General features: G+C 44.4%; 1 protein-coding gene across 9 annotated transcripts in view; it reads left to right on the top strand.

Moving 5' to 3' along the window:
* Positions 1–26,003, top strand: part of CDKL5 (cyclin dependent kinase like 5) — a 1,213,679-nt gene that overhangs the window by 509,661 nt on the left and 678,015 nt on the right. For all 9 annotated transcript variants that reach the window (XM_069204517.1, XM_069204511.1, XM_069204514.1 and 6 more), the window contains exon 4: positions 15,829–15,863. In XM_069204517.1, the coding sequence (XP_069060618.1) occupies positions 15,829–15,863 (35 nt within the window). The remainder of the gene's footprint in view (positions 1–15,828; positions 15,864–26,003) is intronic.

Genomic DNA, 26,003 nt, shown 5'->3' with positions numbered 1-26,003 from the left:
GTAAAGCACTTGAGGGTTAGCCAACAATTGTTGGATGAATATAACAAGCAATAAACAGTTTCAAACACCTTTCAGTCACCTTTCAATCGCCTTTTTTCAAGGAAGCACCCCTCAGATTCTCTAGTCTCGAAAAACACCTGAAAGGCCTTAGGGCTTTGGGCAGCAATTAACCTCGACTGACAGCAACAGACAGGGCAATCCTCCTGGGAAGAGCAAGCCGCACCAACCTAAAGTCAGCTGCTTCCGCTCCACCTCAGGGGTCCACAACCTCAACTTTTCCTTCTCCAGCGAAATTATATTTTACAACTCCTTCACCGCTCTAGTTCATCCCTTATTCTGCCCTTTATTTGTTCTTTTGCACGCTTTGCCAACTTTTGCACCTTCAATTTAAAGTCACTGGGCTAAGAGGGACACTGCCGCCGACTCAGGCTCAAGCTCTGGACTCTGCTCTGGACTCTGCACTCCGCACTCCACAGCTACTCTTACCGCTCCTTCTGCTTCACCCCTTATCTAGTGACAGCCACCGGCATCCAACTATCAGTGACCGGTGACCAGCAGCAGCAGTCAGTTTTCAGCTGTCAGTATAGCCAGCGGTACAGAGCCGGGGGAGGACAGGAACATTCAAGAGCCTCGGCCAGACGTAGGCCAGAGTGCAGTAGTGCCAGGAAGAGCTGATGGTGCTTAGGGGGCGCTCCTACTGCGTGCACCACACCTTTTCCACTCCTTCCGAGCTGTAGCCGGGCTGGGAGCAGGGAGACCGATCCTTGCTTACGCGTGGCTGCTTGCCCCCCCCCCCCCCCCCCCCCCTCGGCAAACTCGGCCGTGATCTCAGCCCGCCAGAAGACCTGAGGCAAAATGCTTTTCTTTTTAGGGGGCAAACTAGAGGCTAGGGGCAGGGGCAGACTATACTGCAACGCGCCGCTTTAATCCGTGATCCGAAGCACCAAAGCCACACCTTGCGCATCTGAACGTCTGCGTCTACAACGCTCGTCGTCCGAATCTGACACCAGTAGCTATTCAAGCTTTATGTCACTTTATAGATGCTACCACCTCTGTAGTCGTCTTCAGAATGGAAGCTAGTTTTTTAATGTTATTACTGTCTTATTGATTTTTGATTTTCAATATACAACAAAGTCTTCTGGTACAAGGTTATACAATATCAGTGCGTACTATCCCTTTACAGTTATAGCAGTGGCCATGCCTTTTAAACAATAAACTCTCCAAATCTGAACAGGTCATTGATGATAATCTGTGCATCATACAAAATTCTTCTGTTTACCTTGATAGCATAATTCTTATAGAGGGTTATGGCAACAGCAACGAGACAAAAATAATCAATATTTTTGAAGAAATATTACTAAATTAATAACATTGGCTATTGAAGTATAGAAAGGCCTAGATTTTCTTTTTTACTTGAGCGTGTAGGGATGCAAGCTGTATTGATTATATCAGTGGTCAAACACATTGCGATAATTTTACTAGGGTATGGTCAAATTTATTTACATGTTTAGAGACACTTGTTACTATATCTTTTTTGATCCCATAAGTACGATGTCCCAGGTGTTTGCTGCCTCATCTCTTCTACATTATGTACAAACCTGTTTCTTTCAGCTTATGGAAGCTGATTTCGGTTTACATTTTTGGAATAAATACTATGATATGAACATCAAAGAGTAGAAGGGCTCAGAGTAATGTGCCTCTACCAAGAAAAATCTCTGTGGCCAGCTTGGTTTAACGTGGACATTTTCAGTGTTGGCCATGGATTCTGGTTTTGATGTAAATTATTTTAGCACCAGCTGAGAGTCATCCACATGGTTGCATAGTCTGAGGTTATATTAACGGATAAGGACCATAGGATAGTGATTTAAATATTGAAAATTGTAAACCAGTTATTACTTCTACAACAATTTCCTTTGCTAAATAGGGTTTTTTTCCTTCTAGAGGAAAGGACCAGAATCACGTGGTTTAGCATTTTTAACGACTTTATTTATTGATTTTGCAATTAATCAACAAACCATGCTGTGCAATAGACCCAGATTCACAGTAGACATCTTCATAGGGTAATGAAGATAAAAGTCCACAGGAGTGAAATACAGCACTTCTAAATCAGGGTAAACAGTCTTTAAAGAAGTCTCACTATGAATGACATTATACAGTACAGAGACCACACATAGTATTAGAATTACAATGTATAATAAAAGCTCAACCTAGACACAGTTGGTCATCCCAGTAGTAATGGAGCCACAGCCCAAACTGACAAGTCAGTGTTCCCCCTCAATACTAGTTTTAGAATCTGAGTCGTTATCATTATTGAATTTATCCAAAAGTTGCCCCCAGGCCATTATCTCTTCTGCACCTCCCTCATCCGTACGCACCATAAGCATATGTTGTTCCTCAGCTGCCCACCACTCCAATAAGTCTCAGAGCCATTGGTCTATCAGCAGATTTCTGTACCCCAACCACCCTATAGTCACTCTCCGTTTAGCTAATAGAAGAGCACGCTGTGCAAGCATGAAAGGGCACATACTACCCCCTGGGTCAAGCCACCACTCCCAGAAGACAGGCCACCGGTCACTAAGGGATCGTCATCTAGGTAGCCCCCTCTATTGTTGGAACCACTGCCCCCCAAAATTGCTGGACCTCCGCACACTGTCAGACTAAGTGTAAAAATGTAGTGTCTTGCTCCTGCCATCACAGACAGTGAGCTCCCCTGGAGTGATCTGTTCTGTTAAGTTTGTGAGGGGTCATATGGTTATGGTGCAAAAAAATTAAAAAGTAGCAGCTCAAACCTGTTATTGCAAGAGACAGTACCAAGGCATGTGCCCATTTAGTATCGGATATCGAGCCCTCCTGATCCTTTTCCCAGGTGCGATGCTCTACACAGGGATTTTTCAGCATATCCCCTTTGAGTGCCTTATAAAACAAGTTGATCAAATGCCACCTCTCTCCCCATCGAAGAATCTCCCCCAACATCTCCGATGCCCGAGGCACAGCCGGGAAGCCTCTCCAGACTTCCCGTGCCACAGTCTCCAATTTGGTGTGCTGAAGAAAATGACCTGAACCAACTTCAGAAGTGTCTTGTGCCTGCTGAAACGAGATGAAGTGCTCCCTAAGGTGCAAATCTCCCGCCACCTAACAGCTTCCTGCTCTGCACGACTTCATAGACATACTGGCATTGATAGCCCGGTATGGTACAGGATCCCAGATGGGTAGTTCCCTATCAAATAGAGCTCTGTGCAATGCTTTCCCCATCATCTGTTCCCACAGCACAGCGTCAGTTCTGCCCAAGTATGGGACTGGGTGCTCCGAACGTTCCCCCTTCATCAAGAGTTGACCTAATGTATCCTCCCCATACATGCCTCGGAAGAGTCCTTTTTTCCAAGTGTCAGCCTCAGCCAGCCACCTGGCAGCATGCTGCAAGTGTGCTGCAAAATGGTAGAACAGTAGGTCTGGAAATGCCAAACCCCCATCCTCCAAATCCCTCTGAAGCATAGTGAATGTGACCCAGCTGCAGCGCCTGGCCTAAATCGGGGCAACCAATAGGCTATCCAATCTACGGAAGAACCGAGGCTCCAGCGGAAACAAGTTCATGACTAGATATAAACATTGCGGGTGGAATACCATTTTCGCAAAAGCTGCCTTGCCCATCACCAAGAGGGAAAGTCTATTCCAGAACACAACTGAGCACTTCAGACCCAATATCACCCTGTTCACATTAAAGCGCTTATTGGCAGCTTCGGAATGGATGACCCAAATACCCAGATAATGAAACCCCTCCATCTTCCAGGGAAGACCGATGTCCGACAACTGATCTAATGGCTTCCCACAGAGTCCGCCCAAAGGAAACATAAACAATTTCTGTATGTTGACCCTGATGTTGGATACGCTTTCAAAGGAAGCTATCAGTTGCATCAGTAAAGGTGCAGACTCACCAGGGTACCTAAGATACACCAACATATTGTCAGCAGATAAGGAGACAATATGAGTGGTATCCCCACCCGCATTCCCCAATGGTCCAACTCCTGGTGGAGCAGCAGAGCGAGTGGATTGATGGCCAATGCAAAAAGGAACGGCGATAGGGGAACGAACCCCTGTCCACTCTCTCTGTCTATCTCCCAGGGCACAGACCGCTCTATCTCCCACCCGAACTCGGACAGAGAGTGCAGTGTACAAGAGCTGCACTCATGCACAGAACTTAGATCCACATCCCATACCCTTCAACACCTCCATCAGGTAGCTCCATTCAACAGTATCAAAGACCTTTTCCAGGTCTAAAGATACCAATGCATGCTCAGTCGCTACCCCTGAGGTTTCATGTAAGACATGTGCTAGTCTGCAGAGACTAAAAGTTGTTCTGCATGCTGGCATAATGCCGCATTGATCTTCATGAACTAGATCACGTATAACACCACTCAGTCTAGTGGTTTGGATCCTGCATAATATCTTAAGGTCAGTGTTGAACATGGTGAGTGGCCTATACGAAGAGGGATCTGCTGGTTCTCCCCCAGGCTTAAGCATAATGCAGACAGTCCCCTGGTGCATAGTCTCTGGCAGCATGCCCCTCCCTGTGCTTCAAGAAATACCTCCAATAATTTCTCCATCAGCACAACTGAGTAGGATTGGTAAAACTCCACAAGGACGCCATCCTCCCATCAGGGCCCTGGATCTATTAAGAGCCTTTATGGCATCCCCCATTTTTTCTAAGGTGATATCCTCTTCCAACACCTGCATGCTATCAGGCTGCATCTAGGTAGCCCCACTCTCTGCATGAAAGCCTCTAAGGCCCCTCTTCTGGGCCGGCCCGATATACCACTCGGAGATGACAGACAGGATGTCCTGCTGGCTGGTAACCATCTCACTAGCTATGTTCTGAAGGTGCAGGAGAGGAGGAGGCTCCACCTTCCATGGGAGTATCCAGGCCAACAAGCTGCCCAATTTTTCCCCCTCCCTGGGTAATCGTTGACGATATGTCTAAAGAGTCATCTTGTCACGCGTCTTCTATCTCCTTCCATCTCTCTATGAAGTCTTAAATGTTCCTGTCTCACTTCAGCCGAGCATGTCTCCATTTGTTCGACCACAGTCAAGCGCCCTTCCAGCACCTTAAGCTCCACACACAGCTGTCTGTGAACTCCATAAACTGTACCCAGTATTTACCTGTGATAACCGCCTTCAGCGCCTCCCACTCGACTGCCCTAAATATTCAGTAAAGGAGGTGACAAGTACCTCCCGAAAGGCCTCATCAGCATTCTCCCCCTGCAGGCCCCCAATGCAGTCTAAGAAATACAGGAGCATTATCAGAAAGGAATTACCCTAGGTGTGTCACTGAATACAGACATGAGTGCTCCAGACCTCCCAAAAGGAAACAATCCAGGTGATTGTATGTGTTGTGCATTTTTGAGTGGCAGGTATAATCCCTGCCCCCTATGTGTAACATCCTCCACCCATCCATGAGCCCCAGATTCTGCATGACTGCATTAAGGGAGGTCACCATAAATGGTTTCTTCCTTAATTTCTATTTCTGTTACTTCCCATCCACCAAGTGTGTTTCCTTCAAACAGGCAATTTGAACTTTGTATTGCCTTAGGAAAGAGTTTACTCTGTAGCAGGTAGTGTAATTTTTAAGCCCCCTTACATTCCATGTAACAATAGTCATATGTTCAGCCATACATTGTGACATTTCTATCCCGCTCCAGCAAGTTCAACCCCATGTCCTCCAGTGTCCAATTATATAGCAAGCTACATGGTCCCCAGTGATCTAAGCCCTCCTATGCACTGCAATAGAACCCAAACACTCTCCAACAAATGAAATATAAAACCCCAGAACTACCCCATTACCCCCCCACCCTCCCAGATAAGCAGTAGAACAACAAGAAGGTACTCTGCAGATCCATGATTACGTCCGCTGTCAGGATCTTCAGCCTAACCTCACAGTCCACAGAAAAACTGTGTCTACCACTATTGTGGAGCAGCTACATTGAGGCCCACTCCCCCAACCCCTCCCCTCCCCCCCAGGGTTCCTCGCAGTACCTCTAGTTGGTTCTGCGCAGCCTACCCGGATCCCAAGCTCTGGACCTCGAGGGACTGATCTTGTCTTTGGGCACCTTATCCCATACCTCCAACCAGTGGCGCACATCCTCAGGAGTGTCGAAGAAGTGAGATCTACCTCCCGCCAGCACCCGCAGCCTGGCCGGATACAGAAGCATGTAGTGGAGCTCTATGGAGCACATCTTGGCCTCGACCTCCAGAAAAGTTTTTCGAGACCCCTAGACCTTGGTAGTGTAATCAGGATAAATGGAAATTTTTGGTTCTCAAACCGGGCATGGATAGTTTCCCTGGCTGCACGTAGAATGCAATCCCTGCCCTTATAATTCAATATGTGTGCTATTATAGCCCGCTGTGGCACACCCAGCCTCAGGGGCGCCACCGCGCCCAATGCGCACTCTAGATGGCAAACAGGGGGACAGTCTGGTCGGTTTCTAAGTATCGCGGATCCAGTCCTCAACAAAGAGCTCTGTGGAGCTCTGGGAACCTCAAAAGTCTCACATTATTGCAATAGGACCTCCCGTCTGCGTCCTCCACCTGCACCTCCAGGACCCCAGTTTTGGATGTTACTGTAGTCACTTGCTTTTTCAAGGAGGCCACTTCAGCTTGAAGTTCTGCAACGGTGCCCTCCACCACCCTCACCTTGTCAGAGACCTTGTGGAGATCTGTGCGAAATAGGGTTACCTCAGTGGCCACTTTTTCGATCTTTCCCTCAAGGGCCTCTCTGGAGCTCTAAATAGCCACCAGCAGTTCCACATGGGTAGGTTCTTCAGTAGTAAAACATATCCCCCCTTCACCTCCATGCTATCCAGTTGCTCAGGGCGCTGCAAGGAGGTCACATGGGTTATGTAGTTTTCCATTGTGTTCCCCTCGGAGGGCCTAGTTGCTTTTTGCCTGCCCATCGCAGGAGTCAAGATGAAAAAGTCTGCACTGCCCCAAACTGCAGCACCAGCTCAGTGCAAAGATACCAGGGCTCAGGAGTCACTAAACAGTCACTCTCCTGGGGAGAAATCACCCCCCAGCAAAAGGAGCGCCCCCCAGGATGAGCAGGAAGTGAGACTCTGCGCTAGCCACCCAATACTGCTCAATAATGTGCAGGGGCTGCCTGCAGTAGTTGAAGTACTTAGGAAGTCACTTGTCTGAAATAAAAGGCCAGTTAAGGTCACTTGTTAAATGCAAGCAGTGCCTGGGTCATCTACGCTGTACGGAGGGATGAGTGGCCCCTCCCGCTGGCAAGAGTTCTGTTTGTCGTCGCAGGAGCCTCAAATGTTGCCCAAGGCAATCAGGGAATCTGCTCCTGGTACAGCACCAGGGGCTGTCAAGAAAGCCTGGTCACTCCCTTGCTCTCCTCCGCTCCTCAAACGTGACCCATTCGGTTCCCCGAGGCAGCCCTAGCCTCTACTTCATGGGGTGCACCCACTCTCACCTTCCCAGCTGAGTGCAGCCGCCATATTCCCTGCTTCTTCTCCACACTGTATGGGGCAGCACGACATCTCCAAAGTGCCGGCCAATGCCGTCATCGGTGTCCAGGGGCTCTTGCTCCCTGGAACAGCCCCAGTGACCCCGGTGTCAGGTGCCCCTCAGCGGCCCTACCACCCCAGCCCAATGAGGGACCCAGCCATGCAGCAGTCAGTGCCAAGATCCAGGGTGGCTGCAGCAGTCTTCCGGCTTTAGTATTCCTCTCCACCAGCGGGGAGCCAAAGGGCTGGCACAGGGGGCTCACAGAAATATTGCACACCGCAAGGACACCCCAGGTGGTGGCGGATGCAGCAGGATTTTGCAGGATTGAATAAGGGGCAACAGGAGCCTCTTAGAAGAGCATCCTGTTGGCCATTTAGCTTAGGCCACGGCCCTGTGCTTCAGCATTTTGAGAGAGTTGGAAAGCCTGAGCTTACATGCATCCCGGTGCATGCCTTGATCTACCCTGTATCTGCCCACTTAGCAGTCTCTCATTACTCCTTAGTTTTCTGATAGAGTGACGGGATCTACCTTGTCCTCATCTCCAGGGAGCACACTCAAGCAAGCTTTCAGTTCAAGTAACTTAACCCCGAATTTCATTTTCTCTTTCCACAAGACCTTACACCTGGCACAGTGCTGCTGCACTTGGACCTGTTTTTTAGCCATTAATGAAATGTTAAGAAGAAGCACACAGAGTTTCCTTTAGGAGCATCTGTTCTAAATGCTTCACAGTACTCGATCAACACTGGCCTATTTTTCTGTTGATACTCTGGTTTAGGGGAACTCCATCCATTGAAATTGCAGAAGGAATGCATATGTGCCTTTTTATGATTCAGACATTTTTGGAAACTGGATAGGTGTTCAGGTTGGCACCACTACCTAAGAGATTCCTCTCTTAGTTGACATATTTCTGGCATGCTATTCACAACCTTTTTTCAGGGCTCCTGAGTGATCTCAGATGAGGTTAGTTTTGAATGTGCCCAGTAGCCAGTTAATGACCAGCCCTACCCTTTGTCATCTCACTATAGGGAAGCCTGATTACTGGAAAAGTAAATGTTTAAGGTGCAATAATTTTATGAGGTGTGGCAGGACTTGGAATGCCCAAGATATCAATGCTACATTTTCTTCGCAGTATTGTAGTCTGGTTATTTCCAGTATGGTGACTCTGGGACTATACATTTTGATTCTGTGGGTACTCTTGACTGAGATCTTGGAAGATCAGGGTTTCAGCTACACAGAATTGTTCAGGTTTACTGAGGTGGCAAGGACTTGAGCATGCCAGGACTAGGAGACATAATCCTTCCCACGATGTAAGCGCTGCAGTGGTGTTTGAATACAGTCATGCTTTTGATCTCTCTCGGCTGCTGAGGATGTAATCTTCTAGGATACTTGAAATACTTCTCATAGGTCCGAAAGCACCTAAATGTCCTTTACTCCCATAGGATTGTGCAGGCATTTTTATTACGCTTATGCACACAGATATTATGGACTGATTTTTCCACTTGACTTTCAGTCAGACATGTGTAATTTAATATAGCTGCCCTTGACACACTTGATATATCCCATCTCACCCTTTATGGTTTAACATTTACTTGAACCTCCCAATGCCAAAAGACTCCCACGATGGGCTTTCAGTTTCTTTTTCCCCATGTCTATTTTCAGTGGTGTTACCACTAGGATAAAAATGACTGGGATACCTGCACTAGGAGAAACATAGGTGAAAAGTTCACGAATGAGGTGTCCAAAAAAAGGAAAATAGTTAACAATTGAAATTAGAGCAGGAAATGCTCTAGTGACAGCAGGACTTTGTAATTGTTTCAACTTGAAGGATTGTGAAAGCAACACAGTCTGTGCACCCCACTAAATGGGAATCTGGAACTGAGAGGTAAACAGTATCAAGGACCTACAGTAAGCAGCATTCCACCTATTTTGATATTCCAATCAGGTCCCAGGCCCTGAACACATCGAGCTTTGTCATCTATGCCAGCCATATCCCATGTCATAGAGGGTTCTCCTTGATCAATGTACCTATCCATTTGATATGCTTTAATGCTTTGTGTCCGCAAAGGAGGGCACTTTTGTAATTTGTGGCATTCAGAAAATGTTCCCTCCATGTAATAGTGCCAGTGTGCCAGTATTCTCCACCAAGCTAATTCCAATCATATTGTCGGATCCTGTTTGTTGCAAAACAGCCAACCATTTTTGGGAGCCTCTGAGAGGTGAAGTAGCACAAGTAGATGTCTGCAGCACACAGCCTTCCCTTGTATGGAGTCTGAATGTATTGTGGAAATTACATTCAACATAGCCTAAACACCAGTACAAATTTGGAAACCATAAATTGTATTTCAGTGAAGAACTGACCTACCCATTATAGAGATGCTCATAGAGGACCACCCCTTCAGTTCCTTCCTCGTACGGTGTATCAAAGGTACAGTGTTCAGATCCTAACATCTTTGCTGGTTTACAGTTACAGAAATGCCTAAATATTTGATGTGATCCTTGCCTAGTTGTAGTTTGGTACTCATCAGACACTGTGGAGGAGTGCCATTAACTTGCACATACGTTGACTTTCCCACTGTCTCACCATAAATATGTAACATATATGTCAACTTAGGCACGATGCATTCCAGACGCTGAATGAAAAAAACTATGTCGTCACCATATAATGAAATTCTGTCTTCGCTGTCTTCGACCACAACTCACCACAGAAAGCCTGTGAATTTGGTGTCTCTCCTGATCCACTCCGTTAATGGCCCTATGACTAAGATGACCGACAGCGGAGATAAGGGACGTTATAGTCTTAATGACACTCAGGCGAGCTAAGCTGCTGAGAATGTTTGAAAATCTGTTGCCAAATAGCTTTCCAGCTCTCTGATTTGGCTCTTATCGCAACTGTATGTCCTATTACCTGTCTTTGCCCCTCTTTAGCACCAGAGCTTGGGCCTCTCCCCTAATCATGGCTCTGAAAGCCTCCTAGACATTGCTTGTGATGAGATAAAAGCAAGCAAATCATTCTTCAGCCACCATGTGTTTAACTGCCACATACCCCTGTAGTCTGGGAGATGGACTGTCATCGTGATCAGTGAGTAGGCGGAGAGCCCTGTTACCAATATCTGGGCAATGACAAACCTACCCAGATTGTCAGCTTGGACCATGGATACTACCAGAGGGAAGGTCTTGTGTAATGGTATGGTAACACCTGTAGAGCTTTGGGTAAAGCCTGTGTGGAACATCGTAGTGTACCCATGCCTGCCCAGAAAACTGCTTTGTGCGCCCAGTAAAGAGGCCATTGACATTCCAGGTCAGTATCTGATAAAGACCCTGTGACTTGTTCTGTGCCATCCGCTGTGCTGTGAATGAGCATTATTTTCCTGCTTGTGTGCATCTGTCTGCCCCATCAACATCTTATTGTAATAATATATTATAGTTTGATATTATAATATAATTAACTCCCTCACCTTCCAAATCCCGACAACTATAGTTTCTACCCAGAAGCTTTTATCACCCTAAAACTAGGCAAACACTGCTGAGACTAGGTTTTCCCTGTCTACTCTATATCCTGTCACAGTAGGCACCTGATTGCACCTGACTGCTTTCCAGAATTTCCTTGCAAGGCCAACGTTCTGGTCAGAGTCAATGCTGTCGTTCTCTTGACTCCACCCAAGTTGCACATCAGTTTCATCTGAGGAATGGAGTGCCTAAAATGGATCCCACATCACAGGAGCAGAGTCTGGGATTTTAGTTTTCCAGAGTCTTAGTTTTTTGGTGATCTTAGAGTCAGATGTCTTGTTGTGGGATTCCTCTGTGTCACCTCTGTTTTCTTTTCCTCTGTTTCCATTGGGCAGTATATTTAAGCATCCCTCTGACACCTATGTCTCTTTTCCCTGCACCAGTGTCTTTCTGGTTTGAGCTTCCAAGGTTCCAGGCATTGTGGTCCTGTTTATTAGTCCAGGGGGCTGCTCCTCAGCTCAGGCCCAAGCCTGCTCAAGTTGTTCATAGAAGAATACCTTGGTCTGAAAGATCACCTTTAGTTTTGCTAGATACAGCAGCTAGATGTTTGCTTCACCTGTTCAAAGAATTTACGTTGTTTCTGTCCGAGCTTGGTATAGTCAGGAAAGAAGAGAATATTGTGTGATTCATACATCATTTCCCTCTTTTGTTGTGTGGTTTGTATTACCAAGCCGCTATGACAGTAGTTGAGGAAACTGCTTACCAATGGTCTAGGTGTGCACTTCGCAGCAGGCTCCAAGCGAGAGAGAAGTGTGCCAGTTTGTCCAGGTAACATGAGGACATCTTGTTTCCTGGTAGGAAATGTTTGAGCCATATCTGGAAGAAGTCCTTGAGGTACATTCCCTCCTTCCTTTTGGGTTGGTCTGCAAACCTCTCGTTGTTACAACACAAGCTTGCACTGTCAAATCAACAGTGGTTTGCCACAGCTGCTGCTCTGAAAGTTTGAGGTCTTTCACTGTGTTTTTGAGCTCTAGAATGTGACCTTCAGCCTCAATCACAATGTACACAGCATTGCGTAGGTCTTGCCTCTGTAAAGTCTCATCCACTCTCTTCTCTCCTATCTTTGTCTCAAAGTACTAGTCTGGATGATTAAATCGCCTGCAGAATTTGTTCAGTGGACATAGGCACGTGGAGATATGGCTCTGCTGCTACATTATCACCTAGGGCTGTTTGGCTCCGCCAAGGGCCTTAGCAAACTTATCAGTTTGTTTGTTGCTTGCGGGTCAACTTGTTCTCAGCAATGATTAAATAGGTGTATTTTCTGTCTGGTGTCCCACCCAACTGTGGTTCAACCCTAGACCCACAGGGAGACGAAGGCCAGTCATGTCTGTGCACGGATACTATTATTTGTAGTATAAAGTGTTGTGAGTTTCAATTACTAAGTGACAAGGCAGTCTTTCTCACCTAGTGGCTCCTCTAATATCTAGAAGTGTAGTCCCCAACGTGGCTGTGCTCCTGAGACTCCCAACCCACCTGCCTCACAAAATTAGGGTGTCATGTGCAGCAAGGAAGCCTCCCTCAGGTTGGTATTAATATTCAGATCGCACCATCACTATAGGCCTGTGGGTAGGCCTTTCCTTGATAGGTATCTGCATTAACAGCTCAATGACAACCAAGGCCTATTCCTCCCACTGGATGCTGGTAAGCACTTGGGAGAAAAAGCCTACCGGTTACACAGGATAAAGTGCATGGAATCCTGGGTGATGCTGAGTGAATATATTGCCAGACCTCATGCGTACCTCTCACGGCTATCAAATAGGCTTCCCCTGCCTGATGGGACAAGCAGAGGTCCATAGATTGGAACACAATATACCCAGTGCCAAAAATGATAGTGGAAAATGTCAGGCTTTGTTGAGGTTGTCGTGGAATTCCTCAAAGTGCTTCAATGTGCATCAGCACTAGGTGAGTTAGAGAAAATGGTGCTCATCATCAGGTTTCATGTTCCTATGTGTATATCTCAAAGGAGAAGCACATACCCCGCAACATCTCCCCATAGGACACAGGTTGAGCCCCCCTCCCCACCCCTACTCCCATGCACCTCTCTGCCTGTCTAAAGCCACCAGGGTGGCTGCATCCATATCAACGGAAATGCTCCCTAGGCTGCTGCTCAGCTACGATGTTCATGGCTGAGGCTGCCATCTGCATCATCCAAATCTAACTTGTAGCAGTCTCAGAGTGACCTTGTGAGTCCACCACTACATCCTCACCATTCCTGAGATACAGGGCTGCTTCTCATCTTGAGAAAATGCTCATTAGAAAGGCAGGATGCTTGTGGATGTTTGGTGCTTGCATGACAGCTCTGGAAGGCAGCAACTGCCATCTTGCGCTACTGAGCACAACCCTCTGGTGATGGAGTTCCTTGATGCCACCTGCAGACATGGACAAACCTGAAGTGAGATATTGCTGGTTCAGTGCCTGTTTGAAACAAATGTAGTCTTTAGTGCTTATGACAGTGGCTGAGAAAAAGGTGCTGGACCTTTCCTCTGATGAAAAAATCATTATGGCTAACAACTTTATAAAGAAGAAATCAAAGTGAGAATTTGGATCTGACAATAGAGAGAATGGTGACTACACATCCATGAATGCACAGTCTTCACTTTCTTATTGCAACCTACTTTGTCATTAAAGGACATTAAGACCAATGGGTTAGAAGACTTGGTCAACTATGCTAATTCCTGACTTGAACCCTCCCTGTAGATTCGAAAACCTATTTTTCCAATTCAGCTAGAGATTCTAGAGCATTTCCCTGCATTTAAACTATCATTGAGAAGACATTTTGTAATACAGGAATAGAGCATGCATTCTCCCTTCCCAGATGTCCTCATTAAAGGCATTACATCAGGATCCAGGACTAACCCTGTATCCTAACAAAATATTAGATTGCAGTTAGGAAGGCTAGCTAAAGGGCAACACTTGCTTTATACAGGTCCATGAAGAGTAAGGCAGGCAGCTTCTTATATGTTTTTGGAAATCGTAATTCATGAATGGTCTCATCTACCATAAACAGTGGAAATGTCTTACCTGCCTCCATGGCCAGTCTACCCACCTCTCTTAATCGGATTAGATTTCAGAGTATTTGGCTTTGATAAGAGATCCAAAATTCTGTTTTTAGGCTAGTGCCCTGCGTTTCAATTAAAAGATCTACTCAGGTCGGGCAAACCTCAAGCATTTCTATACCAGAAGATACACATCCTTGTTATTAATAGTAAACTTTGAGTTTCTCCACACATTTTTAGTGAAATGCTTTCTTTTTCCTAAATGTCATTCTCAATATTTAGGCGCTTAGTTATTATTTACACAAAAAACAATTAAGAAAATTCTGTCAATTAGAATGGCATTTAAATGTTTGAACTATGCTGCTTGAAGAGAACCACAAGCCTCATGTACCACTCTTTGATCCTCCAAACGTACAAACCTCTCTCCCAGAAACTATCTATCTGGACACTCTCACCTCATACGTTACAAAAGTAGTTATTTCTCCTCTCCACTTTTTTCGGAAAAAGGGCATAATTTTTTAGTCCTTCACTGGCAATGCCTGCAAAATCTAGATGTGACCCCTTATCAAGAATGTTTCTCTCTTCAAATTATTAAATCTCTAATAGTTAAAAAAAAAAAAAAAGTCTGCTTCTTGTGAAGTGTATCAATTTGGATGCTGTGTCATACAACTTCTGCAAACCGTATCTCCTTGTAGCCTTTTGCTCTCTCTTCTCCTGCCTCTCGGTAACATAACTTATCATTATTGTAATGTGGGGACAATGACGTATTTATGTGAGCATTTGGGATTCTTTGCAAATAGAGTGATTGTCCTCCCTTTATTTGTCTTTGTCATTTGAATTGACCTGTTCCAGGCCATATGTGTGTATGATTGACTGTTAAGATTCATTTTTCCCCAGCAGCAAAATTCACAGAAATTTTCCATGACCCACACCTTGTCCTAATGATGGTCTTGGTGATTAAACAGGTCCGAAACGTCTATCTGATCATCAGAGATGCTGGGTTTATTGGAAATATAATTAGATATTTCTCTTCTGAAAGGGCTTTGAGAAACAGCCTTAGGGGCGCTTGATGTTTGTCTTCGTTCTTTCTGTTTTATCTCATCTCATTTTATATCATTTTTGTTATAATCAATGCGACCAATGTATGGTATATGCTGGTGGGACTTGTTTTTTTTCGCTAACTGTGATATTTATCAATGTTTTTTCTGTAATAAATAGTGATAACCTAACACTGTTTTCCCCTTTTTCTGACTTTTCTCAGTAAATAGGCAGCATGGTTTAGTCACTGGCTTCTGTTTTAATGCAAAATTTAAAAAGTAGCATTTGAGTTGCAATTTATTGCCTAAGGAGCATTTGTATGTTGATTTATGTGTGTTAGTGACATTTAACAGGGCTATAAAATACCACGGGTTCTGCATGTTGGTTCACATCCAGTATTCTGAATAGGTAAAGTGTAGTGTCTTGCATGGATTACTGCTAAACTTTGTATTGACCTGTCAGAATGACAGCAAATATGTCTACTATGCTGCCTGACTATTTTCTGTCTTGTAACCCTGCCGCACTGTCAGCTAACTGTGCCCAAATAGGATTTCATATTGGTGCCACGTCACTCTATACCTATTCAGTACATTTTTGTGCTCATTTATAGTACTCGGATAATTGTTTTTGTGACTACTGTAGGTCTTTGTTGTAAAATAAATAACTACTTAAATGGGCGAAAGTAAGAGCGTGTTGTAGTATTTTCTGCGTTCAAAACGATTTAGTAAACTTGTTCGTGAAGAATCATGCACTCATTCCCTTTTTCATCTTGGGTTTGTTTTAGGAGCCTATGGAGTGGTACTTAAATGCAGACACAAGGTAAAACCCGTTCGATTTTTTCATACATTGATATGCTTTGTTATTCACCTGGGCATAGAATCAGTACTCCACTGAGTGTTATTGAAAATGTAATTTCCACAAATTTGAAAGTTTATTTTAACGTAGATTATTCATCCCAAAATTATTTTCTTGTTTGAAATTTTTGTATCCAGTTCCATGAGATTTGTGATAGTTGTTGCCATTGCGTGCAATTTTCATATGTATAGAGTTGTTTTGATAGCAATGGGGCTTAATTGCATTAGGGTTTTGGTCACACCTTCATGGTGGCTTTCAACTAGTCCCTTGGCATATGTTTGATCCAGTCCTATGTTGTCATAAAAAATCACAGAGCATGATGGGGCTTGAAGTTTTTCTTTTTTCTTCATTCTGCTGTGTTGCCACCTTGATGTTGCTTGGCCTGACAGCCGAGTTTGCCACCGCGACCTCCGTCAGCAGTTATTGATTATAGTGATAACTGCCTCAGTTTGGGATTAGATTAGTTCTGTTCTCTTGTACCATTTGCCAGCTCTGTCTATTTCCTCTTTTGTGTGCTATTCTTCTCATCTGAAATGTGCTATCCCAAGGCTGAACCCTTTCACACTGTTATTTCGATCTCATCCACTGTTACATTTTTTATGTTTTTTTAATATATGCTGCTGACAGGCCACTGACCATCAACCTGAAAATGACTGTGTAATCGGCTACGATTTTCAAACTGCGCAGCCGAAGAACAGGTGAACAGCAACCGGCTTAAACAGTAAAACAGAGATTATACAGGCAGAAGCCTTCCCTGCCAGCAGACGGACATGTTTTCGCACAGTGAAATAAGCTGTACCCCCAACTCTCCCGAACTCTAGCCCAGACCTGCTAACCTGAACAAAAAAAATCATAATGTCAGGAGCGGGTGTTGGGCCCTTGGAGGGGGCATGGCTTGTGCTAAGAAGCACCTAAGAGTCACTGTTGCCCCCACCCCAGCCCCAAATCCCCTCCTGTGGAAAAAAAAACCCACAAAAGCTTGCTGAGGCTATTGAGGTGACCGTGTGATGGGAGCCAATATTGTATGTCACACAGTGGCATCATGTGAGTTGGCAGGTCTGTCTAGCCCTACTCCCCAATTCAGACTGTCTCAAATTCTGGAATTAAATATGGTGGCTTCCGCCTGTGATCCCATTCACCCCACTTGGTTCACTGCTTGACTAGGTAACTTGACTTATCCAAGTTACCTAGAACCACATGTACAAAGCTTTTTTTCAGTCGCAAATGGGCGGATTTGTAGAATCAGCCCGTTTGCAGCTGGAAAAATGCTTTGTGGGATGTACAAATACCAAATTGCAATTTGGTAACTTGTTACTGAATCGCAATTTGGGTTTTGCAATTCGGTATTAGGAAGGTGGGTGTTCAGGACATCCCTTCCTAATGGTGCCTCGCAGTGGGATGTAAATGTTTTGCAACTGAAATGAAGTTGCAAAACATTTGCAGTTTAGCACCATTTTCAAATTGGCGGTAACCCATTCGCAAATGGGAAGGGGTCCCCAAGGGTCCCCTTCCGCTTTGTAAATGTGGGTGACAACATTTTTTAGGAGCAGGCAGCAGTCCCACTGCCTACTCTTAAAGAATGAAAAGAAAACTTTTCAGTTTTCTTTTTGAAACGCATTCTTTTGAGTAAAACGGGCAGCATTTAAAAAAAAATGCTATATTTAAAAAGCAGTCACCCACAAAGTGGTCTGCTGAGCCCAGTAGGTCACCTTCCATGTGGTATTTGGTCATTCTCAGTGGGTCTCAAATTGCGACCTGCCTCATAAATATCGATGAGATAGGTCAATTTGCAACCCACTGGGAATCACTAAATGTGTTTCGGACACATTATTACATCACTGTTTGCAATTTTCTACTTGAGAATCGCAAAAAATCGCAATTAGGAAATCGCAAACACATTTTTCGGACGTGGCCCTAAATCACTTGGATTAACATTTTTTTTTTTTACATTTTTTAACATTAACATTACCAACTTACAGACAAGCCCCCCCCATGATACTTACTGCTTTTGGTTGAAAAACAGCACTAGGCTAAGGTTACCTTCATGACCTTTGGGCTGATAGTAAATATGCTTCAAGTTCACAAGTATGTAACTTGTTATACGTTTGTGTACTTTGTTGGCCTTCTGTAACTAGAGTGAAAAGCTTTGTTTGCACAAAGAAAGGTCAAGCCATTGTTTGCCTGAAAAGTAATGCACTTGTACAAGAGAGGGGGAACTATGCGAGGAACTGGCAACTCTGTCAATCATAATGTGAGAAGTCAGACGGCATACAGTGTATGTTTGATACCCGCATGTTCCATTCTTTAGTAGAAATAATAGGGAGAATAAATGTTGCTAGTGATGACCAGTCTGGGGATGTGAAGAAAAGCAACCAGGGGATTAGACGTTTGAAAGAAAAATGAATCTCTTAGTATTCTGTGGCAAATTATGTATGAAAACTCCTCAAAAAACTTTCTGTTGGTCTCCAGAATCTTAATGTGACATCTGCTTTTTTGTAGCTAGCAGGCAGTGAGATTTCAGAGCAGGTTGTGTGGACGTTTCCTGGGTGATTTACTAATCTCAGTTAGCTATCCCTGACCAAAATATTAGCGCCGCACCAAAGAGGAAGGGAAGCACCTGTTTGTTTTTTCTTTACTGGCACTTGCAAGTGTTCGACTGCCAAACATTTTCTTGCACAGAGCACCGGGATATGTGTCCTTGTGCATTTTATATGACATAGAGGAGTGCTTTGTAGACGTTAGTTGCAGCAATGTGCTACAAGACTGTATATACATAAATACTGTGTAAAATATAATGCAAATATCTGACAGATGAGCGAGTGGAAGGAGGGGCTGGTGTTTCTAATTAGGTCAGATTTTTTTCTCTGTGCAGAGATAGCAGATGTGCTAGATTAAATAAACGGCATCTGGAGAACAGCGGAATTATGGAATCAAAGCCAAACAGGACGCGAATTGTGCATTTTACAAGGAAACAAACAGGATAACAGAATTGCCGAAACTTTTACTGTTTTATATGACCATGATGCTATATTCTTTGTATGTGTGTTTCAAGTTTGTAAGCTCCGGTTTCCGTTTTGTGTGCTTCAGTGGGAATTTGGTGCTTTGGTGCAAGAAGCAACGTGAGATTTTGGTGGGGAAGCGTGGAGAAGTAGCATAGGTATTAATAATAGTAGGCATACTTTATCTCTATGCAGAATACATACAATTATCTCGCCAGCTGTTCCTTATCTGCTGTGTCCCAGCAGCTTTTTCCTCGGTTACATACCTCATAATTTTGTTGATAAGCGCTTCTTAAATATTTCTTCATAAGCATCTCATTGGTAATATAATTACCTTTTGACGTAACCTTTTTCAAATACATTTTTTGCTAATTATTTTATTTTGAATGGTGTTACCGCTACCAAATCTAAATCCTCAATTACACTGTAGATTTTTTAAAATATGTTCATTTTTATTTAAAAAAAAATGTGTGTATTGTCCAGAGTGGAGTGATGTGGCGTGGAGTGGTGCAGAGTAGAGTGATGTAGAGTAGAGTGGCATAGAGTGGAGTGGTATATAGTGTTATTGTGTGGAGAGTAGTGGCATGGAGCAGCGTGGATTGGTTTAGAGTGGCATAGAGTAGAGTGCCGTAGAGTAGAATGGAGTGGTGTATATTGGAGTGGCATAGAGTGATGTAGAGTAGAATAGCATAGTGGGGTGGAGTAGAAAATTGTAGAGTGGCATAGAATCGAGTGGCTTAGTGTGGAGTAGAGTGGTGTAGAGTGGGATGGAGTGGAGTGGCATGGAGTAGAGCAGTGGTTCCCAACCTTTTGACTTCTGTAGGCTCCCACTTAATGATTACTGGAACCCGGGGACGCCCACTGAATCATTATTGGAGTCCGGGGACACCCCACTAAGTCATTACTGAAAGGTGGGGACCTAATCAGTTAATATTGCTTAATTTTCTAAGCAGTCGCGGACCCACTGAGGAGGCTTTGTGGACCCCCCGGGTACCCAGACCGCAGGTTGGGAAACACTGGAGTAGAGTATACTTTTAAGGAAGGAACGCTTACCGGAGGTAAGCAATTGAAAGATTGCAAATTAGATTGACAGCAAAAACAACTGGTGGTATGCGGTGGGCGGGTTGTAAGCCCACTGAATTGTAAACAGTACATCTTACAGCACAGAGCATGCAGTGTATAGATGAGACCTAAAAAGGGAGTAAATTGAGAGAGAGAGTAAGGGGTTTGAAAAAGGAGTAAAGCCTGAGCGTGAATAAGGGATTTGTAAAAATTGGGCATAAAGAAGGAAAGGGATTAAGGGGTAGGAAAAAAGTAAAGTAAGTGGGAATAAGGCGCGTGTAAAAAAAGAAAAAAGTAAAGTGGAAGAGGGAATAAGGAATTTGAAAAAAGGTAGCAATAGGGCTTATAAAATGGGACTAAGGTAGGAAGGAGGCTTGAAAAACAAATGGAGTAAACCTAGAGTGGGAGTAAGGTGTGTTACAAAAAAGGAGTAAAGCAGGAATGGGAGTAAAGTGTATGTAAAAAGGGAGTAAATCAGCAGTGGGAGTAACGCCCTATTAAAAATGGAAGTGAAATGGGAAAGGAAGTTCGTGGTTTGAAAAGGAGTAAAGCCAGGAGTGAGAATAACCAATTTGTAAAAAAAAAAAAAGTAAGTAAAGCAGCAGTAAGGGATTTGAGAAAACAAAGGGAGTAAAGCGAGAGGATGAAGACAGGGTCTGTAAAAACAAAAGGGAGTTAAAATAGGACAGAGAATAAAGAGGCTGGAAAAATTGGTTAATGCAGTAGTAGGAATAAAGGGTTTATAAAAAGGAAGTAAAGTGAGAGGGGGAAGAAAAGGGCTTGAAAAAGGGAATAAAGTGGCAGTGAGAGAAGGGGCTTTGAAAAAATGAACTAAAGATGGAGCAGGAATAAGGGATTTTAAAACGAAATAAATTGGGAGTAAGGGGTGTTTGAAAAAATGGGAGTAAAGCAGCATGCCGTAAGGTGTTTGAAAAGAGAAAGTAAAGCAGGAGTGCGGATAAGGAGATATATAAAGCACCAAGAGTAAAATGGAAACGGCATCTGAGGTTAATTAAGAACTGGAGTAAAGTGGAAGACAGACGATCACAGGTTGCATGGAGGCAGGAAAAAATAGGGAATACATGTGGGAGCCCCCACCCTTATAGCCACTAAACGAAAATCAAACACGAAGAAAATAACGTTTCTTAAAGAAGGTGTTTTTGTCAACCAGATGAAAAACATTCTGAAAGAGAAAATCATTACCAACGTTTAAACAAAATAAATGGAACCATTTTCTTCGTGTTTGACGTTCATCAAAACCGCATTTAACCACTTTAGTCACCACTGTTGGCGTTTGAGCACTCAGGCAAGACAGTGATATGGCTAATACTGGGGCTAGAAATATAGATGGCAAAAACGTTTTTTTGACATCTATGATATACGTAGAACACTTTTGACATGATTCTCTCGCTGTCAGAGGTTAAGATCTGCTTCGTCTTCTGGCGTGGGTAAATTATAGTGCTGCACTTTAACACCACTTTGGGTCATGTAGCATAAAGACAGGCTATTCCTGTCATTATTCAAACATCTTCACTTTATTAATACGTGGGTATCTGAATGCACTGTGAATGTGTTGTGAAGTATTTCCTCTCTAACTTTTTAAACATTGTATTTATCATTATGCAACTAATTCCACTGAAACCTATTACGTCGTTTAGTATTTTGCCTCCAGCCTAAAATATCTAACGGATGTATTTTTTAGTTTAAGCGCATCCATCCCAGTGACCCAGCTTGAGATTGTAAACATGAATATGCTCTGTCCCCATTGCCACGTCTTGGGCATCCGTATAACCCACTATAAAGAGATAGCAGTGGTAAGATAATTGCAGATGTACACTCTGAAGAATTCACTTGACTACTTATGTCAACTGAACGTGTACATATCTGGAACCTAGTCTTAGTTCTGTGTGGTAATGAATAACAGGTGAAATGTTATTGGCAGTACATAGTACCTGCTCACTTAATGTAATTATAAGACACTGCTATCTAATTTCAGATTTGCTACCTAACACTCCTATCTCATATGCTTTGAAAATGTAATTTGCTGATGCTTCGTTGCAATTATTCTTCTGGCTACGCAGAATTCAATTGAATTTGCAATGGGTGACCAATGTTTTTGCTAAAGAGATCAGTGGCGGCTGCCATGTATATAGAGTGGTGGGGCGGCATTAATATAATTTAAAAAAAGGCACTTACCTTCTTGACTTGCCACAACATCCTCCTCGCTCTGGTGTATTATCTCCTCAAAGCTCCTGACCCAGGAAACTGCACTACTCAATTCTGGCGCTGCTCTCAAGCTGTTAAAAAGCATAAGAGAAGTGTCAGGATTGGAGTGAGTGGCTTTTCTCAGTGCTCTTAAGAACACTGGAGGCCTGCGCTTTCTCGTAAAACAGCTGGGTTAAAGAAGTTTAAAATGTGCATGTCTGGCGACGGCCGGCCAAAGGGACATGCACACTGCTCCTTGCTGCCACTCAGCAGCAATTGCCCTGCCCCGTCCTGACACTTGGTTCAGGATGGGTTGCTGAAACAAAAAATGGTAATAAATAAACTTTATTACTATTTTATTTTTCAGCTGCTCTGGGGCACTTTTTTAGCTGGGTGACGCTCCTCCGCTCTCACGGAGGAGCCGCTCCTTCAAGATATACACCTAATATGTATCCATTTTCACAGATAGTGGCTCAGTTGAGGTCACAGTACGCTGTCGCTACTTTACAAAGTGCACAACTCACTAACCATAAGCTGAATACATAGATTCCACTCTAAATGTGCATAATGAGTGGATGATGAATGCTCACAGACTACAATTTAAAGTTATGAGATGTGCTCCATATTATCAGGGCACCTTAGTCCATTAGGTCTTAACATTTTGACATCTATTTTTTGGTCTCATAGATCCCACATTGCAATTGTAGATCTGGGCATTGAATGGGGCTACTTCGGGTGCCAAAAGTTTTTTGTGTAAGAACAGAAAACTGTCATTCACAGTGAATGTAGCAGTCTTAAGTGGGCTGAACCATTGGCCTGTAGTGTGCGCTGTATTTGGTAGAAGAAAACTGTGAATGCCACAATAATAGACCAATGGATGACGAGGATGCTCCTCTAAATAAATCAATAATTCCTAGGCATATGTTTGTCTGTAGTAACTTTGTTGCAGTTTGACGAATCTTCTTGAAACCTTCCAGAAAGTTTATACTTTTTACCTAGTTTGTGCAAGGAAAGAGTTAGGGTGATCCCTCAAGCAAGGGTCAAGAAAAAGGGGTGGGTCTCAAAGCACAATATCCCCTTGCATCTTTCATAAACATTTGGAATAACACTACTTCAAACACTGCATAATGAAATTACACCAAATTTGTCAGGAAGCTTGATCTTGGTCTAGAAAATGTGCCTTTTGTGATTTGATCTAAATAGGGCAAAATAAAAAATGTGTTTGTTTTTAAATAAAAAACAACAAGCCCACAGGAGGCCAGTGGGATCACTGTTTTTTAAAACAATAAATAAAGCACCTGCCAGTGTTTCATATTTTAATATTTGGGCCCATCGGGTAGGCCAGTGCCCGGGGTTCTTTATTTAGGGGTGAGTGAGGCTCCCTCCCTGAGCCAGTTCTAGCCCCTGATGCCCTATACCCTAGGGCCAAATAGTTGAAAGAAGAGAGAAGGGCATGCAGCCCCCTTCCCAATCCACTAATGGGCCCATAGATCCCATCCATTGGGGTTGAATTTTCAAAAATAGAGGAGGGGGAGCGCAGCCCCGTCTCCTGGTGTCTGTTCAAACACTGTCCCGGGGGCCCACCCGCCGGACACAGTAGTTTCCCTGCCCGCAAGAGCACAGGCAGGGGAACATATGTCTACTTCCACCCAGCAGTAGCATTTTTAAATCTCCCACCTGGTGGGAGCAGGCATGCCTTTCCTGCCCATAGGAACGTGGGCAGGGAAGGCATGTCTGATCCCATTCAGTGGGAACTTTAAACATGCTCCTGCCAAGTGGGAGCAGGCTTATTTTTGCTGCTCTCACTTTTACAGGCAGGAAAACTTAGATTGATTCGCCATGCACAACTAATTACTCCACATATTACTTCATTCATAACGTGCTCTATGACATCATTGATAAAATCACTGTGACATTTGAAATTACATTTTTGATGACAAGACTGTGAGTGGTAGGGAGGCATGTCATAGTTACCCTAGGGCACAAGTTATAGTTACTAGGGATATCTATAACTTGTGAGTTTCGTTGGCTTTTTTAGGATCAAATCTGTTTATTGTGTTTAAAGGACAAAAAAATAAACGTACAAACATAGCTCATCGAGGGACATATATGCAAGATATCGGCACAATAGCAATCCCAAATCTTCACACAGAAATCTCTCTCGTAGTCAGAGGATCACACCCCGCGAGACCACCCAGCCAGTCTTCTCATTGCAGAATCATGTGTCCATCGGCGTTGCCCAATAATCCTCAGAGGTACCAGTCCCACAGATGAGAACACATAAACATACAAACATAAACATTTCAACTACGCCTCCCTCCGAGAAACCATGTCATCTTCCTATCACTCCTCATCTCGACCCATTGCATCATCCAGGCTCATCTCCCTCATCCAACCTCCTCCCCAGCCTTCTAACCAGGAAATCAGCCTCAAGACTCTCAGGTATAACGAGCATGTCAGCTCAGTAAATTCTGCTGAGAGAATCCGAAGGAACGGCTTCCACAATTCGCCCAAGTCTCCTGCCCGCTGCTGAGAGGCCAGCATAATTTTCTCCATGGCCAAGATAAACCACAACTTCTGGAGCCATGAGATACGCGTCGGGGCTCTGTCTGTACCCCAGAGAGCTAGGATCAATTGCAGCGCTGCGTTAAGTGCTAAAGCCATCTGTCTCCCTTTTAAGGACCGTAAAGGAAAAGTAAGGGAATTATGCAACCCCAGTAAGATGTACAATGGAAGTCTCGGGATTTTAACTTGGAACGCTGCATCAATATCATCTAGTATGCTTTCCCAATAGCGATGTAGCTTGGGGCGGTGCCAAAGCAAATGCGTAAGCGTACCCGTAGCTCCACACCCCCTCCAGCAAAGATCCGACTTATAACGGTTCCATGCATGCACCCGCGCTGGAGTGTAATACCAATATGAGGCGACTTTATATGATGTCTCCGTTCCGGCTGCATTATATGCTGTGTGGTGTACTCTATAGAATATGCTATCCCATTCCTCATCTGAGAGTTCTCTCTCCAGTTCCCTGTCCCATCGCAACTGCCCTTTTGACTTAGGCGGACGGCCTTCCCCTTGCAATAGCCAATAAAGCTCCGAGATGATTCCCTTATCATCCTTCTTTAGGAACAGCCATTTCTCAAATGGCGTAAGAGGCCTGTCTATCAGAGCTCTGTTCGCCGGCAAGAGAGCCCAGTGTCGAACCTGATAATACATCAATCTATCCGCCTTCTCTAGGCTGTAGGCCTCACACATCTGATCGAAGGACAACACCCCTTGTTCGTCAAAAAGACTCCCTACTCTCCTACAGCCCCCTTCATACCAACGTCTCAGGCCCTCCAGACGAAGTCCAGGCTCAAAGTCAGGGTTCGCCTCTATGGGGGTCATAGGGGACGGAAAGGAAGTCAGCCCTAGACGGCAAGCAACCGCATCCCATACACGTAACGTTGTTCCAGTAATCGGGGAAGAATAAAGGCCCCCCGCCCTATGCCGGAGCCAGGGCTCCTTCCATATATGAGAGCCCGCCACTGCTTGGTCCATAAAACACCAGTGTTTCTCCGTAAGTGGGCGACTCCACTCCACAAGAAAGCGCAGCTGTGGTGCCTGAAAATATATCAGGAGACATGGTATCGCCAAGCCCCCACTGCCCTTGGGACGAAATAGAACCTGCTGCGGTAGATGCGCCGGACGACCCTCCCATATAAATCTCAGGACCGCCGACAGCAGGGTGGCAATTGTCCGAGGAGGTGGTGCTAGCGGGAGCGCATGAAACATATACAGTAATCGCGGCAAGACTGTCATCTTGACCGCAGCCACCCTACCCAGCCAAGACAGTTTA

Source organism: Pleurodeles waltl, chromosome 8 (assembly GCF_031143425.1).
Source record: "Pleurodeles waltl isolate 20211129_DDA chromosome 8, aPleWal1.hap1.20221129, whole genome shotgun sequence".
Lineage (NCBI taxonomy): Eukaryota > Metazoa > Chordata > Amphibia > Caudata > Salamandridae > Pleurodeles > Pleurodeles waltl.
This window is presented reverse-complemented; position numbering and strand designations above follow the sequence as displayed.